The following is a 19,539-nucleotide window of genomic DNA, read 5'->3' as shown; positions in this document are numbered from 1 at the left end:
TTTCTAATTATTATTTAATCAGAAAATTTAAATTTATTTATTCAAATAAAAAATTGAGGAATATAATTGTAAGAAACCACCTGGTTGGATGGATCAAATAAAAATGCTGAGGGGTATAATTGTAATAAATCTTGTACTTTCGGCTGTTTTCCTAACAAAAATGAACAAATTTTGACTGAATAAAGGAAAAAAAAAAAAAAAAAGAGATGCTGACGTGGCGGCGAACAACGAAGGCAGCCTGCGCGGAGGAACATAGAACTGAATAATGAAAGCGAAGAGCGGGTTCGCTTCCAATCCCATTTTGGCAACTATAAATATTCCACACCCGAAAGCTATTGGCATCATCATCACTCACGGGTCCCTAATTTACACACAGAAGAGAGAAAAGGACGACGATAATGGCGATGAAGCAGGCAGCTACAGCAGCGATTCGAGCTTTTTCTTCCTCTGTACCTTCTCAGTCATCACCTCTCGTCAGGCACCTTCATGTAAGCGATTTTACCTTCTCTGCTGAACCGAATTGATGTGTCCGTTCATTGCGAAGTTTGAGGTTCTTGTGTTAAATTCTAGAGGTAGAAATTTGTATATTCCGCTAATCTGTTCTTCTTAGGGATTTGATCACTGAAATTTGCAATGTTCGTCTCTCGATCTTCGATCCTGTTTTTACTCCCTTGCTGATGATAGTTTGTATCGCTTTTTTTTTTTAGTCTCCGCTTTTTAGTCACGAAAACAGGATGCCTAGTTTTGTGTCTGTCTGATTTTGTGTTTGATTGGGCGATGGATGATGAATTTATGCATTATCGAAGCTACTTTTGTGATTTGTAAGTTGTTTGGGTCTCCGATCGTGAAGATTGATTGCTAGAACAGGAGGCTTGGTTTGTATCGTTGAGTGATCATGTGTTTTTAAGCTTTTTGAGTCTCCGATCGTGCAGATAGATTTCTAGATCAGGAAGCCTGGTTCTTCTGTGTGATTATGAGCTTGATTGGGAGGAGGAGGAAGGGTTTCTAGATAAATGAAGTTAATCTCGTGATTTGTGAATCTTAATTAATGCCTTTCGTCTCTCCCTTGTTTTTGAGCAGGCTTCTGCAGGGAGCAAGAAGATCGTCGGTGTGTTTTACAAGGCTAATGAGTATGCTGCTATGAACCCTAATTTCGTGGGATGTGTGGAGGGATCCTTGGGCATACGCGAATGGTTGGAATCTCAAGGGCATCAGTATATAGTCACTGATGATAAGGAAGGACTCAATTGTGGTAAGCATCTGACATAACATTCTACCTGATTCGCCTGTCTGTATTGCCTTTTTTACAAAGGGACTAGGAATTCGAAGAACTTTAGGGGTCAGACAGAACTAATAACGCCTACTCGTAGGCTGAAATAAAATAAAGCTTGCTTTACCATAATTAATTAGTATAAATATTAAATTTTATCGGACTTTGTGTTTTAAATCTGTGTTCTAATGAAGTTTGGTGGTTTTGTGCATCCTTGTTTCAGAGCTTGAAAAGCACATTCCAGATCTCCACGTTCTCATAACAACTCCCTTCCATCCTGCCTACGTAACTGCTGAGAGGATCAAAAAAGCCAAAAACTTGGAGTTGCTTCTCACGGCTGGAATTGGGTCTGATCATGTTGACCTCAATGCAGCAGCTGCAGCTGGACTGACAGTTGCCGAGGTTACCGGAAGCAATGTGGTTTCAGTTGCAGAGGATGAGCTAATGAGAATTCTCATTCTCGTCAGGAATTTCCTACCAGGACACCACCAGGTTATTAAAGGTGAATGGAATGTTGCTGGGATAGCTCACAGAGCTTATGATCTTGAGGGGAAGACAATTGGGACCGTAGGTGCTGGACGAATTGGAAAACTTTTACTCCAAAGGCTGAAACCTTTCAACTGCAATCTCCTCTATCACGACCGACTCAAGATTGACCCTGAACTTGAGAAGCAGATTGGAGCAAAGTTTGAGGAGGACATGGATGCAATGCTACCAAAATGCGATGTACTTGTCATCAACACTCCTCTAACTGACAAGACAAGGTATGTATTGTTTTTACTTTGAGATGATGAACATATAATGTTTTAGGTTGCAAACTTTGACACATGTCTAAAAACTCAACTCTGAAGGGGATTATTTAACAAAGAGAGAATTGCCAAATGCAAGAAAGGAGTACTTATTGTTAACAATGCTCGAGGAGCAATTATGGACACTGAAGCGGTCGTTGACGCTTGTAACAGTGGACACATTGGAGGTAATTACTGAATATAATACTATGGCAGCCCAATTCCATTTTTGGGTAATACTTTTGTGAATATGCAGGTTACAGTGGTGATGTGTGGAACCCGCAACCAGCTCCAAAAGACCATCCATGGCGTTACATGCCAAACCAAGCCATGACACCTCATATTTCTGGCACCACCATTGATGCACAGGTATAGTTTATATTCAACTATTTTCTCTTCAATGGCCAAATAGAGGCTTTTTTTTTATTAATGATACGATGCATACGGGAAACAATGCACAGTTGCGATATGCTGCGGGAGTGAAGGACATGCTTGATAGGTACTTCAAAGGACAGGACTTTCCTGCTCAAAACTACATCGTCAAGGAAGGAGAACTTGCCCCTCAGTACCGCTAGTTAGTTTGGTTCTATTCTCACTGTGCCCTCTGTAGAGGGCTTTGATTTCCTACAGCTCCCTTTTAGTCGACAATTAGTTCCCAGAATAAATTGGCTGTGTGGGAGCTAACTTGGGCCTTTTAAGTCCGTCAGTATCTTTGTTAGTCTTTTTGTGTAATGAGAATGAATGCATCTCATCATAATGTAATTCCATCTGGAATGGATATCTATGTATGAGGATGAATTGAATCATAGTTTTTCTTATCTTTCTTCTCCATCTGGTTCATCTGGAAATTGCCCCTCCCCCGCCATTGATCGAAAGCAAACGAAATTGACCAAATTAGAATAGTATCTACCAATCAAGATAATGTCCGCCAAGTCTTTCACAATACCTAAAATCAAGATAATGTCCCAAGATAGTGTCCCATAATTGATGGTGAATGTGAGCACATCTCGATGACACAACCTTGCTCTAAGACCAATTGTTGTTCTCTAATGTTACAACCAAAATGGTCTGATACTTCATTGTTGGGAGCCAGCGAAAAAAAAACAGGGGAACCATTGATTCTGTGTCTTTGAATTCCTGTCATTGATTTTGTCGAATTGGATGGAAATTATGAAAGAAAAGGGTGAAAGTGGAGATGGGTATGTGAGGGCGGATCAGATAGATCTGAAGAGCTTAGACGAGCAGTTTCAGAGACATTTGAGCAAAGCATGGACCAAGGAGAAGAACAAGAGGAAGGACGACGAGGAAGGCGGCGGCGGAAGAAGGCCGGGAATCACCAGGCAGGAGTGGGAGATTGACCCTTCTAAACTCATCATCAAAGCCGTCATAGCTCGTGGCACTTTTGGAACTGTTCATCGTGGAATTTATGATGGCCACGATGTTGGTGGTACGAGCTCTGTTTTCTGGGTTTTTGTTATTGCATTGATTATGGGGGTTTCTTAATTTGTTTTTTTGGATCTTTGGGCTCAGTTAAACTTCTTGACCGGGGGGAATAGGGTCATTGGTCGGAGGCAGAAATGGCTTCTCTTAGAGCAGCTTTTACCCAAGAAGTTGCTCTCTGTCTGGCACAAGCTTGAGCATCCACATGTTACCGAGGGAAGATTCTATGGCGTTGTTAGAATCGCACAACAACACACACGCTCGATCTAGATGCTCGACGATCTAGATGCTCGATCTAAATGAACACAAAGAATGTGATAGAGAAAGTTGCAAGGAGAACTCTGGCGACGATCTAGATGCTCGATCTAAATGAACACAAAGAATGTGATAGAGAAAGTTGCAAGGAGAACTCTGGCTAAAAGGATTTAGGAGAACTCTGGCTAAAAGGATTTTAGGTATGTACAACAAAATAGAGGAGAACTATGGCTAAAAGGATTTTAGGTATGTACAACAAAATAGTACAGTGAATAGAAAAAATACATTTTGAAAGCTATACTTGTAAGCTATACCGGGTATAGCTTACTTTACCAGATTTAGCCATTTACTATATATAGCTATTTACCCGATATAGCTTTACCAAATATAGCTGTACCGGATATAACTAAGTATCAGGCTTCATAACCTAACACGCCCAAGCCCACCATTTACCATGTTGGGAATTACAAATCTTCGCAATCATATAATATTGTCTTCTGAGCATAAGCTCTCGTAGCTTTTCTTTGAGCTTTCCACCCAAAAAGCGTATAGAGCGTCATTCCCTAAATTAGCCAATGTGTGACTCCTTCCCAACGATTCTCCACTCTAACAAAGTACACCATACCCTAAATTAGCCAATGTGGGACTCCTTCCCAACGATTCTCCACTCTAACAAAGTACACCATAGAGTTTCTCTTGAGGCCTATAAAGTCCTCGAACAGTCTCCCCTTAATTGAGGCTCGACTCTATTCTTTAGATGCCTCGAACAAAGTACACCATTTGTTCGACACATGAGTCACTTTTGACTATATCTTCTAGATTAGCAATTTTTTTCTTCGACACTTTAGGATTCTATTGACATGGCTTTGATACCATGTTAGAAATTATGGATCTCCACAATGGTACGATACTATCCACCTTGAGCACAAACTCTCATGGCTTTCTAGTCGTCCGTTTTGCTTTTGATATTGTCTTTTTTGGCTTTCCTTCCCGGGTTTCTTCTCAAGATTCCCCTCAAAGTTTTTAAAATAAGGATGCTAGTGAGAGATTTTCCACACCTTTCTTATAAAGGGTGTTTCGTTCTCTTGCCAACCAAGGTGAGATCCCAAGAAGGTCCTGTTTTATTACTTATGGTTTGCATTAACTTCTGTTGTTCGAGGTAGGTTGAAAGGATATATCACATATGTTTAGTTATTCCTCACATACCCACGGAAGGATAGGAGTGGAGGGTCTAGAGTCCATTATTTACATTTATTTTTTATATTTATTTTTATCGAGGTTGGGTGAAAAATTGGTTGGGATTGAATACCCAAGGTTAAGGTTGTGATATTTGAAGAGCACTATGTCTGTCATTGTCCCTTGCAGCTGGCAGCTTCTATGCCCACTCCCCGCAGCATTCAAGGATACCAAAATCCCCCAAATTTCTTCTCTCACGGTAGTGGTAAGTCATTTGTTATTCATAAGTATGATGTGTACATGCCGTTATCTATACTTGTCCCTACAAATATTTCTAAAATATTGTATCATATTCATTGAATTTGGTGTGGAGTAATTGCTCCAAAACTTGAGAAGGCGGCTAAAGAACTCAGCTATGAGACTCTTCTTGCTACAATTTATTTCCAAAAATATATTGGTGTTGTATTTTTGGATCCAACTATGACACTGTTCTTCAATTCAAACTTGTTATCTCTTGCTACGTCGGTGGGATCGCTTTCTCCCGCCACACACCCACCACAGTAGGGCGCTCAAATTTGGGACGCTGTTTACCAGGTTTTTCCTCTTACCTCCATTATTTCCATCTCTCCCGCTTCCTTATCAATTGTGATTTGTGTTGTTGTTCTTCTTCTTCTTTCGTTGGCCTTCTGGGTTTCAATTCATGGTTCTAAGAAACTGGTTTTAAGCTTGCCGGAGAAACTCGTTTTATCCTGTCAAGCTTTTGTGTCCCTTTCATCCATGAAAGTGCCGCATACCCTAAGCTAATTTGCTAATTTAGAGAATAATTATGAGTTTATAATTCATGAATACTACACTAACAACTTTTTAGAAAGTGACGGTTTATGTTTAAAGTAATAATATCATATCATTTTAAGTTGAATTAACAAGATAAAAGAATTTTTTTCAAACAGCCTGACAATCAAAAACTAAGGGTGTACATTCAACCCGACAATCTGAACCAATCCAACCTGAACTATAAGGGTTGAGTTGGGTTGGATTAGCATTTCGGATAGGGTTGGGTCTATTGTTCTGAATCCAAACTGAAGGTTCATGGACAAAACCTTTAGGTTGACCCGAGTGAAATAAAAAAAATATAAAATATATTTAGACTCCTTCCGTATTAATGGGTATGCAAGAGTGGTACTAAAGTTGGTTCAAGGATACTCGCCGTCCCAATCAACATTATATTTTAAATATGAATTACAATTCATAGTTATTAATACATTTGGTTAATAAATTATATATATATATAAAATTATAAAGCATATTCTTCTATCCAATAATTATAAAGGGTGGATAAATAAAACTTAAAAAAAAAATTGACAATCCTATCTCCTCAACCTCTCTTTTATAATTATAAATGGTAGATAAATAAAACTTAAAATTTTTTTTACAATACTTCGACCCAACCTGAAAGAGAAGGTAAAAAAATCCTCCACCCCGACCCAACCCCGACCATATTACACCCCTAACAAAAACTCATAATTTGGTGGAATGTTTACAAAAGTGGTGAGGAAAATGTTGAGGGATTATACAATTCATGACTAGAAATCTAATGATGGAGAGAGAAAGAGAGAAATTTGGGTGAATTTGCTAACTTTGAATGCCGCTCTTCGAAGGAGTGGACTGGGTCATAGAAGGTGACAACTGCCACCGACAATGACATTTTTTCAAATTTCCATGTGACGGAGACAAGGTTTTGTCGACATCGTGCATTTGTGTTGGGCCTTGGGCTGGTGTATCCAAATCTTCTTATAATATTGGTGTTTCTTGGGCGCCTTTGTCTTGGACTCTTGAATCGTTTGAGTTTAGTTGAGTTAGGTTGAAAAATACGAGATAGATGAGATGGTTGGGAATCAAGTAATAGCTCTCAAAAGGTTAACACAACATCTCCCCTTCTTATTTTTAATCTAACTACCCAACCAACTCGGGAATAGCCCGCTTTCAACTTGTTATCATGCCTTGAAGATGACTATGATAGCAATCTTCAAATAACTAACGTACAACTACCGTTAATTAGTTATCATCACCTGAAAGTGACTATGATCATAACCATGAAATAACCCTAAGTGGTGAGACAACCGTGATTCATTTTCTTTCATTCATGGCAAAATATTTTTACAGTTTTATTATTATTTTTTATTTTTGTTATGTATAGTAATTTTCAATTTCTATTGAATACTTATAAATTATAGATAAATATTGTTTTTTTTTTTTTTTTTACAAAACCAACTAGAACAATCCAACTCGAAAATAGAGAGTAATGGGTTACGAAAATTTTACCCATCCAACTCACACAAAGGGTCAACAAGGTCAACTAATAAAACTAATAAAATATATTTTAATTTTCCTTTCTTTTCTCTAGGTTCGGAAGCAAATTAGGGCTTTTTTATATTACTTGCTAATTTATTGATTACATTCCAGTTTAATGGAAATAAAGAATGTGTTAACTGGTTTCATTTATGAATAAGTGTTACATATGTTTGGGGTTTGCTTCATTCCCCCGCCCACCCCTTTTTATTTGCAAACAAACCCTTTTCCTTTCGTCTTGTAACAATGGTGAGTTCCGCCGCTGCCCAGGAGACCCTTTCCAGCCTCGCTAATCTCATCTCCTTCGCCCTCGTCTTCCCTCCACTGTGAGCTCTGTCTCTGTCTTACTTGCTTACCCTAAACCTGACATTGTTGTTTACATTTCTGAATGTCACGTAAATTCAGGCGAGCAGCTTATAAAATCGTAAAAAGAAGGTGGGTGGAGGAGTTGGAGCTATGTCCTTACCTTGCAAACCTTCTACACTATATGCTTTGGCTCATCTATAAGATTATTCAGCCTCACTACATTTTGTGCATCCCCGTTACTCTTACTGGCTTGCTTGCTCAACTTCTTTATTTGTTCATCTTCTACCGGTTTTCCTATAACCCAGGACTGGTATTTTTCTTTAATTAACTACTTTAATTATAGTAATATATTGCTTATGTGTCTTTTATTTATTGTTATTTCAATTTACTACTCTTTTCGTATCTTTATAATTTATTTGATTATAGATAGATGACATTCATGTTCACGCCATTTAGGTGAGGTGTCTTGAGCAAACATTTTCATGGTATCATAACCCTTTCGGTTTAGCAACTACAATCCTTTATTTTCAAAGTTTAGTGCTATTTCTAGTTTGAATTAGTTATGAAATATATCATATTCGTAATCATTTAATATTTGAAAAATATATTAGTTAGGGAATATAGGTTAATATTCGTAATCAGTTAAACTTGATTAGTAGTATATTTTATTTTATTCTCAAGATTTAGTTAATTTGTATTTTTCTTATTGGTAGGTATTAGTTGATATGTTGTATCTATTTAAAGTTGTGAATATCAATGAAGATCTAACCTTTGATCTTTGACACAAACACATTTTCTGACTTTGGGTAAACTGGTTAGGGCTAGTCATTTGCTTAATCAAGGCTTTCTGATTTGAAAGAGATTCTCTAGTTCAATTATTGTAGGTTGATTTGCCCACCTTGTATGAGGAAATAAAGAGCATAAAATCTTTTCGTAATCTACGAATAAGATAACGCCGTAATGAGCATCACTCACTGGCTAAGATAACGTCGTAATCAAGCATCATTCACTGGCTAAGATAACGCCGTAATCGAGCATCACTCACTGACTCCTCAGCATCTAATTCTGAAACTTCAGAACATAGATTTTCCATTTTCAAAAAATATTCTTCAATAGAAAAATTACCTTGAGCTACTATAGCTAGTTCATTCTCTATAAATTGCAACCGAGCGGTATTTTTCTTAGTGAACAACTTTTGAAGTGTTTCTCATACTTGCTTTGGTGACTTTAAATCACGAACATGATCAATATATTCCTTGCTAACCATAGTTCGCAAGAAAAATAAGTTTTTCCGCATTTGATCTTCCATTGTCGGCGTAATTCTGCATTATGTGGAGTATCTGCTGGAATGTCTGTGTCATCATCTTCCATTAAATTCCACAAATTTTGCCCTTGTAGATAAGCTTCCATGCATAACTTCCAATGACTATAGTTATTGCCAACAAGCTTTTCCATAGCTATACCCATATAAGCACTCCCACTATTCATCTCGTTGAGTAATAATATCAAACCCTACCAACTTGACTCTGATACCAACTGACACAATATCTACCACTCAAAAGTGTGAATAGATATGAAAATATTATTACTCAACGAAAAAATACAAATTTAAGGATGAGAAATAGAATTTGGATCAAAGGTTCAATATTCATTGATATTCACAACGATGAGAAATAGAATTGGGATCAAAGGTTCAATATTTATTGAACGTTTAAATAGATACAAATAGATACAAGATACTAACGAATACCTACAAATAAGAAAATCTTGAGAATAAAATAAAATAAAATAGAGTACTAATCAAATACCTACAAGGAAAATATAAACTAACTAAATCTTGAGAATAAAATAAAATATAGTACTAATCAAATTTAACTGTTTACGAATATCTAAGATATATGGTGCTTGAGTGGTAGATATTGTGTCACAATGGCTTCAAAATCCTATCATCTTCTTCTCCACCACCACTTGCTTTGATGCCGCAAGGACAATCTGATATATGGTGCTTGAGTGGTAGATATTGTGTCACAATGGCTTCAAAATCCTATCATCTTCTTCTCCACCACCACTTGCTTTGATGTCGCAAGGACAATCTTCATGGCTGTTGCAGATGGAGCCGATTGACTCTTCGGCTCCACCCTTTTGACCTCCAAATCACCCTTCGCCATACTCTGTACATACAACCTCACCTTCTCCAACACACTCAGTTTCCCCTTAGCCAACATAGTCTCTCTCATCTTCTTCCCAATCAACCCTTCATCCTTCATAGAAACCCTAATCTCAGGATTCTATCAACATTCTCTTCAAAAATATACGGAATCTCGATAAGCCCATCGACCTTCTGCAGAGATTTACCTTTGGAATCTGGGCGCTGCACTAGCCTCTTCACCAACCAAGTCGCTGCTGCCCTTCTCGCCAAAATTGGCTCCTTCGCCCATTGTGGCGACTCTTTCGGCTTCAACATTGTCTTTGTCCCTTGCTCTAGGTTTTCCATTCTACTTCTTGGGTTAGATATATTCTCACCGGAGCCAAGGCAACATCGTCAGTGAGCGACGATCCCTCTTTATGTCGCTAAGTCAAGGCAATATCTAGATATTTTCGTTCTATTACAACTTACCATACGTGTCTTTCATTTATTGTATTTCCATTTATTACTCTTCTCATATCTTTATAATTTATTTGATTATAAATAGGTAAGTTTTACCGTCGACATTCTGACCATAATATAATTGGTGTTGTTATGATTTCAGCATATACTGGGCATTTGTCTTGTGTACGTACTCATAGTTATGGCTGCCACTGTTGCTTTAGTTTTGTATGAAACCGAAGATAGGGCGTTGAGGATTCAAGCAATTTGTAACTTTTACAATATTCTGATGAATATTAAACCTATAACCATTGTGGTAAGTGATTTATTAATATATGATATGGTTTATTTTGAATAAAAAAAACTAGGGTTTACTGTTAACTTGATTCATTCATTGATTGATTAGATAAAGATGATAAGAACAAAGAGTGTGAAGCATGTGTGTTTGGCTGTTTCATTGACAAGCTTCCTCAATGCGTGTGTTTGGACAGCTTATGCCATCCTCAAACATGATGTCTACATGCATGTACGTATAATTGTGTCTACAAATATTTATAAATAAATAAATAAATAAATGAAACCCTAATTTGAAAATGACTTAATACATTAGTTGAATTTTGCAGATAAGCAATGTTGTTGGAGTGATTTCAGGTCTTCTTCAACTCATTGTTTATGCTTACTACTCCTTAATTGCTTCAAAACTTGATGAGGAGAAGGCAGAGAACATACCCGTGGATGGAGCAGATACAGTTTATTGATCTCACATGTGTTGTTAACAACAAAAAAAAAAAAAAAAAAAAAAAAAAAAAAAAAAAAACAGTTTTGAGTACAAATTTGAGGCGTTGGAAGTGTGTATTTCTTGCTTATTTCGAGGAATATATTGTTGTTGTATTGTTTGATCCAATTATGAGACTGTTGTTGAATTAAAACTTGTTTTCTTACATTCCTATAATTCCGGTTGTATTTTTATATATATATTGGAGGCTGTTGTAATCCATAGGGTTTGAAAAGCTTGATTTTTAGATTGTTAATGAATTTGTGGTTGATGTTCTTGTTCTTTTGTTTGGCCTTCTGGGTTTGAATTGATGGTTGTAAGAGAAACACAATGATTTTATACAATCCTTGATTTAGGGTTTTAGGATTTTATACAATCCTTAATTGTTCATTGGATTTCGAATAAGGAGTGGGTAAAAGAGAGTGGAATTTTTTTTGTGTTTTGAGAATGAAGAACTTCTCACTTTGACATCTCTTACCAAAGTTGTTGCTTTTATGATTGGTGTTAGCTATAAAAACTTCTCCATCAGATCTAAAGATGTCGAAAGACTGATTGAGACTACAAAAATACAAAACGCATACAAAAAAAAGAAGCATAAGGTTCAAATACTTCTCTCTTTATCTTCACCGTTGCTCGGAATATCCTCGGTGTCCTCGGTACTCTCATCACCTTCCCCCTCTTCTTCTCTTCGCTGTAACCTCTCTCTACTCTCTTCTTTTTTACTTTTTACTTTTTTTACTTTTTTACTTTTACCCCTCCTTCCATCTCCAATATTATTATTCTTCTCGTTTTTTCATGTGTATAACACTGATATTTTCATGTGTATTTTTTCCCGCCACATATAATATGAATGGTATGAAAATGCATAAAGAGAAAGAGGAAGGGTCCAAGATAGATGGGCCCGACGTGGAATGAAATCCAAGGCCCAACAAGCCCAAGGTTATCCGCAAGAATAATTTTAAGCAAAGGCCCAACAGGCCCAACAAGCCCAATGTTCAAGACAAATGCATCAATCACATCTTTTTTTTTTTTTGTTAATCTCGTTAGAATATAATGTCAAGATAAGATATTTGGAAATCAAAAAACTCTATATTAGTATTACATAACAATATTATCAGAATTCCATATAAATAAATAATATTTTTTATTTTAATATATTTTTTTTATTTATAATAATTTTATAAAAAATTAAATAACAAATATTTGTTTTTTCTACCCACTATTTGTTTTTTTCTTTTCTTTTTTTCATAAAAAATTAAACCATAAAATTTAATCAAATTATCAATTTGGATGTTTATGTTAGTTTAATTTCTAAATTTTCTTAAATATTAATTTAAAATTTATATTTAATAAACTTAAAAATAACATCGAGGTGGAGAATGAGGTGTGGAATCTGAATCTGAATCTTAGGCACGAAGCTTACCAATAGTATCATAATGGTAACTCATTTGATATAGTTCAAAGATGAATCAAAACGAAAATTAGTGGGTACATGAGTAAATTGAGATCTCATCCAATGAGAATGATCCAGGGGATAGAATGGTTAAATAAACAATATCAAGGTATTTATATATATAATTTAGCCTAAACATTAAAGTTACTACATTGTCATACTCCAAATTTCGAGGCGTCGAAATACTAAATGTGACTCACAACTATCTAATACAGAATGAGAGTAAGAGAAGATAGTAAAAAAAACACCTTAGAATTGCTTGGGAAGTAAAACTTTATGAAGTAAGCTGCTATAGTAAAAAAATAAAAAATAAAAAATGCATATGAAATTTACATTTATTATTATTTTAGTTGGAATTTGATTAAACATGTTCAAATTATTCCGAAATAATAAATACATTTAAAGTTGGCATATTAAAAATAATAATTTATAACGTTTATAGCCAACTTTAAATGCATTTATTATTATTATTAGTTGGAAGTTTAAAGACAAATAAATAAAAAGAAAAATGTTTAATAAATAACAACAATGAAATTAGTTGAAAAAAAAAATCTTCTAATACTTTTGTTTTATGTGGAAAATTTTAAGGGAATCTTACATTAAGAAAAATGATTAAATTTTGTTAGGAAAAAGTTAATTAGTCCACATGTATTTGACACCTCTTATTTAAAAAGAATAAATAATTGTATTTTTTTTAGAAGGTTGATTTTTATGAGCTATTTAACATTTGGATGACAATATTTAGACAAATATATTAAACTGAACTTTAATGAGATTTAACTTAGTTAACACGTTTGTTTTAGAAATATTTAATAAAAAATAATACATTCAAGTTAAAATTGAGAATTTAAAAGATTAAATAATCAAATTGATAAAATTTAAAAGATTAAAGCATTAATAGAATATTATATAGTTCAATAAGTGAGATAGGGGCTTTAATATTTTTAAAATTAATAAAAAAATTCACTGCATTTTCTTCTTTTGTTTGGCTTGTGTTTTTATTATTTATTTAATTTATTATTTTTATTGATTTATTATTATTATTATTATGTTTTCTACAGGCTACCTTTGTTGACATTTAATTTTTTTATTATTATTATTATTTTTGACTTAAAAGTCCCTTATTCTTTGTATTCAAAATAGTTTGTTAAGAGTTGAATTTTATAAAAATATTTTTATAATCATTAATAAATTAAATAATTTTTTTTTTAAAAAAATCTTGAATGAAATATTTTTAATTAAATCTCAAATCTATTAATTTTATAATTTAATTATCAATTATATAATTTATTTTAAAGATTTTTCCTGTAACTATTTGTAATTTTCTTTGAAAAATCTTATTTTATATCCTTGATTAGTTTACATTCAGTTTAATGCAAAGGGCTCTCTCTCTCTTTTTTTTTTTTTTTTTTTTTTTTTTTTTGTGATAATTAGAAATTATGTTTAGAAAAATTTATTTAAAATTTAGAAATAGTTGGAGATGGAAGTTGAATCCATTAAATCTTCAACTTCTCCATAAACAGACCAAAACCATTTAATTTTTTCTTTTCATTTTAAAAAAGTTATTATTTTTGGATTATTATCAAGATATATTAATTTTCAATTGAAATTTATATATTTATATATTTTTAGGGTGCCTAAACACTTTGTATAAATATATATATATATATATATATATATATATATATATATATATATATAAAATAAAAAAACTAATTTCTAATATTCTACGCAGGTGATTAAGTGGGAGCAAAATTTCTAGACTTTAGCCCCACTCTTTCTTTTATTTTTTAGTATAATGTTCTTTTCAACTCTCTTGTCTTGTCTCTTGTCTTGTTTGAAGATTCAACCTTTTAAGTCGTTTAATAAAATCTCACAAACTTGAAATTAGAAAGCGATTAAAGAAAAAATTTCATAATGTTAGATTTAGAGGTTATATACGTATACCAACAAAATACACATTTTTTTTATAACTTTGATTAAAAGAACTATAAAATTAAACGTGGTTTGTTTGAAAGAATTTTATGTTAAGTTTCTAAAAAAGAGTCCAATCAGAATGAAAGTCTAATCCCCACCCTCCAAGAAAAAGAATTATAAGTATGAAATAGAAGAAAAAGAAAAATTAAGACACAAAACAAAATATATAGGAAAATTGAGTGAAAAAAAGAAAGAAAAAAAATAGTGTTTTAAAATTGAGTATAAAAAAATTAGATTAACTTAATTCATATGATTTGAAGAAATGAAAAAATTTATAGATTAAATGAAAAAATTAGATTAAATTAGATTAACTAAATTCATGTGAAAAAATTAGATTTGGATTAAGTGAAAAAATTAGATTTATAGATTAAATGAAAAAAATTAGATTAACTTAATTCATGTGATTTGGATTAAGTTTGTTCCAGAATTATTGAAGATTAAATTAGATTGAATTAAATATATATATATATATATATATATTTTTTTTAATTTAATTTTATAGTTATTGTTTATTATTCTAACAACTTCCAAAAGTAAATAAATTGTCTTTGTAGCTTTAATCGACTAGACGAAAAAATTGTTTTCTCTTTGCAAGAAATGGTTGTTGAAAATGTTTCTCAACCTCTTTGAATTTTTCAGATTCAAGCTTCACGTTCGTTCAAATCCGACGCTCAGCTTGCGGCGGGGTGTTAAGGATATTTAGTAATAAATTATTATATTAATAATAATAATAATAATAATATATTATTATTATTATTATTATTATTAATAATGAAAGTGACATGAAACTTTTTAATAAAAAATGAAGAAGAAAAAGAAAGGAGGGCATAATGGTAAATTGGAAATTCTTAAATTTACCAAAAATATCAACCCCATGCCGATGGTCTTCAGGACCACTCAGTTGGACCACCAACAACGGCAAGCAAGAAACTAAAAAATCCACGTGTGTATATGAGTAATATCGTGTGTCCCCTCCCGGCTCCCATGTGCTTTAATTCTTTTAGGGATTCTCTCAATTTTTCCAAAAATAAATGAAAAATTACACGAAAATTAAATAAAGTGGGCTGCTCACCTATAGTTTTAAGTCATTTCATATCCAAATTTTTATATGAAAATTGAAGAGATTTATACTTTTAAGACGTTTACAAAAGTCTAAAGTTTATATTGCAGTTTTTGAAAATATAAAAATGGTTTTTAAACAAATAAAAAAATAATAAGTATTTTTTATAATTTAAAGTTTTGAACATATATATTTGTATTATTATCAAATTTTCATATGAATAAATATTTTTTTTTTTTTGTCCTTATTTTTCTTTTATAAATTATTTGGAGTTAAAAATTAAAGTAATTCAAAATGTCAATTGTGGAGGGCTAAAATACGCGTCATGACTGGAGTTCTTTATTTTCTAAACCATAAAATTTAATTAAATTATCAATTTTGATGTTTATGTTACTTTAATTTCTAAATTTTCAAAACATTTAATAAGTCAGTAAAGTTAGTAATATATATATAGTTTTTATAATAGATACCTAAACTTTTTATTTATTTTAAATTAATTAATCTATTAAATATCAGAATGCATGTGTTTCAAAGACTAAGGGTAGAACAAACTTTTGAAAGAATAAATGTATAAGTTAAACAAGTAGCCAAGGTCAAGATATCTTTTTTATATATAATTTAGCTTAAAAAATTGAAGTTATTTTCGACAAAGGAGATCTAAGTCCCAACCTACACAATTTTGAAGATCATCCAAATGTTTAATAAATAACAACAATGAAATTATTTGAAAAAATCTTATAAGATTTTGTATTGTATTGTATTTAATACTGCACACGACAAATTGGCACATGCTCTCAAATTTATTCATAATGCATTGAAGATTAATAATTGAATCCTTACATTAAAAAATTATTAAAATTTGTTACGAAAAATGAGTAAACAAATAGACATATTGACATCTTACCTAATATTGCCCTATAAAATGAATAAATAATTATATTTTTTTTTTTTAATTTGGAAGGTTGATTTTCACTAACTATTTAGCATTTGTGGCAATATTCCTTTAGCCAAATATATTAAACCTAAGTTTAATGAGATTGTAACTTCGTTATTGGTTGGGAAGGAGAATAAACCACTATTTATAAGAGCGTGGAAACCTTCCTCTAGTAGACGCGTTTTAAAGCCTTGAGGGGAAGCTCGAAAGGAAAAACCCAAAGAGGACATATCTGCTAGCGGTGGGCCTGGATCGTTAACGAGTTTCGTTTAGAAACATTTATCAAACCTAAAAGATTAAAGTATTAATACAATATTATTATTAATAAGTGAGATGGTGGCTTTAATCTCTTGAAAAAAATTAATAAAATATAATTTGATATTACTTTTGTTTCTTGTCTCTCACCTAAACTTCCGGGAAAAGAGGGGGTGTGATAAATATGCTTAGAACTCGTTGAATAATTATTGGGTTTTCAAAAAGTGATTTTTTTATAATTTAGATTCCATTTGGAATTAGTTAAGCAAGACATCATCCATCTTCATTCTAGAGTGATTCGAATCTCAAACAAGTGTTACTGTCTTAACATATTTAATTAAGGTAATCTGAATCTTAATATTGGATATATGTTTCATTTACATTTTTTTTATTTTTTATTTTCATTAATTTCATTTGTTTTAGCTTATAATCGATCCAGAGTTTAAAAACCAATTTTGGCTTTACTGAAAAATTTGATAGGTGAGAATGAGAGCTTCATTTGTGTAAATGAGTGCAAACAAAATGACCTAAAATTTCTCGAGTGTATACATATGACAATGTGTTGTGAGGTCCTTTGTATTCTCATAACTTATTTTTTGCAACAAAATTTCACAAATAGATTCAATGATGAATCCTCCTTGAGAAGTGGAGAATGATATGAACCAAGACATCAATCATGCAATATAAATTTTAAAGAAGATGCGAAGAAAATGTTGTCAAAATTATGTTTCAATTCATGCCCCACTGAACAAAAATTAAGTTTCATTGTTATAAATTTTGGTAATCATAATTTAGAGTTATGGTGTTTCTTTAATGTATTTTAAGGCTTCTTTACCGTGGTTAATTATGATCATCAAATATAAGCTAATTATGGTCCTAAAATATAGTTACAACTCTTCGAATGCCCAGTAGAATTTTTATTTTTAGGCTATATATTGTTTGTAAAACACATTTCAAAAAGGTAGTAAAAGAAGTATTTGTGCTCTCCTTTGACCAATAACTAAGTTTCTTTACCGTTCTATATAGTTTAGATTATAGGTTGAATCATTTAAGCTCGACATGATCAATCTTATTTGTGGAGTGATTCAAATCTCAAACAAGTGTTTTTGACTTATATTTGATCAACAAAATAAACTACTTTCTTTTAGAATTATCCTTTTATCATTATGACTAAATTTAGATGACATGTTTAGAATCAGTAGTGACTTAAATGTTACATAAGTGTCAATAGGTTGAGTCGAGACTGACTGTTCTTGATCATTAATAAGTAGGTTCAATAGCTGCTTGGGGAATATCGGAAAAGAAAAGGAGTGAAAGAGTGAAAGCAAGCCAGTTCCTGAAATCATTACTCTTCATTCTCCCGTGCTCTAGCAATTGCGGGAACCAGCCCGATTTCACTCTTTGACTCGGAGGTCGAGTCAAAGGGTCCGATCAGGTAATATATAATAGAGATTTAGGATCGAATGAATAGCTTTACCTCCATAAGGCAAGGGGAAGAATCTTAATCGTTTGACTTGTGTTTTTAGTATTGATTTAATTATAAATGAAAGGGAAACATGGGTCTGTGTTGGAAAAAGAATAAAGTGATATTATATTCTTAATGGACCCAAGTGTTTTCTTGTTTTATTGATATTATATTCTTAATGGACCCGAAGTGTTTTTGTTTTTGTAAACTATTTGATATGTATTTGTATGGTTGCTTGATGAATGAGTTAAATGTTTGTAGAACAGTTCTATAAAACTATTAAGTTAATATTCACCATAATTACCTTCAGGTTGTGATACAAATGGGTGGTGACTGCAGCTTGATTATTTTATGGTTAGCACCATAGTCATTATCAGGTGATGATAACTAATTGATAGTGATTCGTCGGTTATTTACGATCATCACTACAACACGTTCGAGCGATGATAAATAGTTGGCCTTAATTGCACGTTGGTGGTTCATAATTATTACTATAGTTACAGTGGATTTAGAGAGGTGCGAGTTTACATTTATGCTTGGTGAGTCTATTTGTTTAAAGCCTATTTATCTCGTAAAATCAGGTTTAGGAGAAAGAAGCAAATAGATGAAAACAATTTTGTGAAAAGATTACCTACGAAGATATCGACTAAGAGCCCTCAATTTCATTTGATTAACCATATAATGGCTTGCATACTTTTTGTATTTTGAATACTTACTCTGTTCTTAAAATGATTTTTTTTTATGACAAGACGACGACACTCAAGTGTGGAGTAGCATGAATCAATTAGTGAAGGGGTAATTCTGACATTTTCTTGTTAGCATGAATCAATTAGAGAAGGGTAATTCTGACATTTTATAGTTAGCATGAATCAATTACTGAAGGGGTAATTCTGACATTTTTTTGTTAGCATGAAGCAAATAGTGAAGGGTAATTCTGACATTTTCTAGTTAGCATGAATCAATTAGTGAAGGGGTAATTTTGACATTTTTTTGTTTTCATTTTTAGAGACATTTTTGCTTTTAAATTTTCAATTATTTGATTGTAGTTTTATTTAACAAATAAATTATAAAAAAAAAAAAAAAAAAAAAAAAAAAAAAAACTCTTTAATTTATGGGGGATTAAATTGCATATTTTTCTTATAAAATTTATTTTAAAAGGTACCGTATATGATATTTTTTAATATATTTTCCATTTATTTTTAAGTAAAAACTTTGATTAGTACTCGTAACGCAAGCAGGGCCGTTAAACACTTTGTATGCCTTAATAAAAATTATATTTATTATTCTCACATTTTAAAAAATGATACTTTTTATTATTATTATTTTATTTTTTTAATTTTCCTTCTGCTTCTGTTTACTATATAAAAAACACTCATAAGATGACTTCATAATCATAACATTTTCCTTAAGCTATGTTCCCTTTCCCCTTTCTCTGAGTTTCCTGCAAAC

General features: G+C 32.4%; 2 protein-coding genes and 1 pseudogene across 3 annotated transcripts; all 3 read left to right on the top strand.

The window, feature by feature from the left end:
* Positions 1-328: 328 nt before the first annotated feature.
* On the top strand, positions 329-2,887 carry LOC111790408 (formate dehydrogenase, mitochondrial). The gene is made up of 6 exons (XM_023671291.2): positions 329-488; positions 1,081-1,252; positions 1,494-2,034; positions 2,122-2,246; positions 2,315-2,427; positions 2,520-2,887. Exons 1-6 carry the CDS (start codon positions 399-401, stop codon positions 2,631-2,633), a joined length of 1,155 nt encoding a protein of 384 aa, XP_023527059.1. The 5' UTR covers positions 329-398; the 3' UTR covers positions 2,634-2,887.
* A 341-nt stretch (positions 2,888-3,228) lies between these two features.
* On the top strand, positions 3,229-3,768 carry LOC147793062 (serine/threonine-protein kinase 52 pseudogene; annotated as a pseudogene).
* A 1,561-nt stretch (positions 3,769-5,329) lies between these two features.
* LOC147793061 (bidirectional sugar transporter SWEET6b-like) lies at positions 5,330-11,112 on the top strand. Of its 2 annotated transcripts, none has more exons than XM_087122094.1 (5): positions 5,330-5,523; positions 7,549-7,894; positions 10,335-10,487; positions 10,578-10,697; positions 10,795-11,112. In XM_087122094.1, the coding sequence occupies exons 2-5, from the start codon at positions 7,667-7,669 to the stop codon at positions 10,927-10,929; spliced, it is 636 nt and encodes a 211-aa protein (XP_086978220.1). In that variant the 5' UTR covers positions 5,330-5,523; positions 7,549-7,666; the 3' UTR covers positions 10,930-11,112. The 2 variants fall into 2 exon arrangements, with proteins under 2 accessions (XP_086978220.1, XP_086978219.1); XM_087122093.1 differs by lacking the exon at positions 5,330-5,523 and having other exon boundaries at positions 7,398-7,604; positions 7,684-7,894.
* Positions 11,113-19,539: the final 8,427 nt, after the last annotated feature.

This window comes from Cucurbita pepo, chromosome 3 (genome assembly GCF_057944985.1).
Source record: "Cucurbita pepo subsp. pepo isolate OVF chromosome 3, ASM5794498v1, whole genome shotgun sequence".
NCBI classification, from domain to species: domain Eukaryota; kingdom Viridiplantae; phylum Streptophyta; class Magnoliopsida; order Cucurbitales; family Cucurbitaceae; genus Cucurbita; species Cucurbita pepo.
The sequence above is the reverse complement of the archived record's forward strand: the minus strand, read 5'-3'. Positions and strand labels throughout refer to the sequence as shown.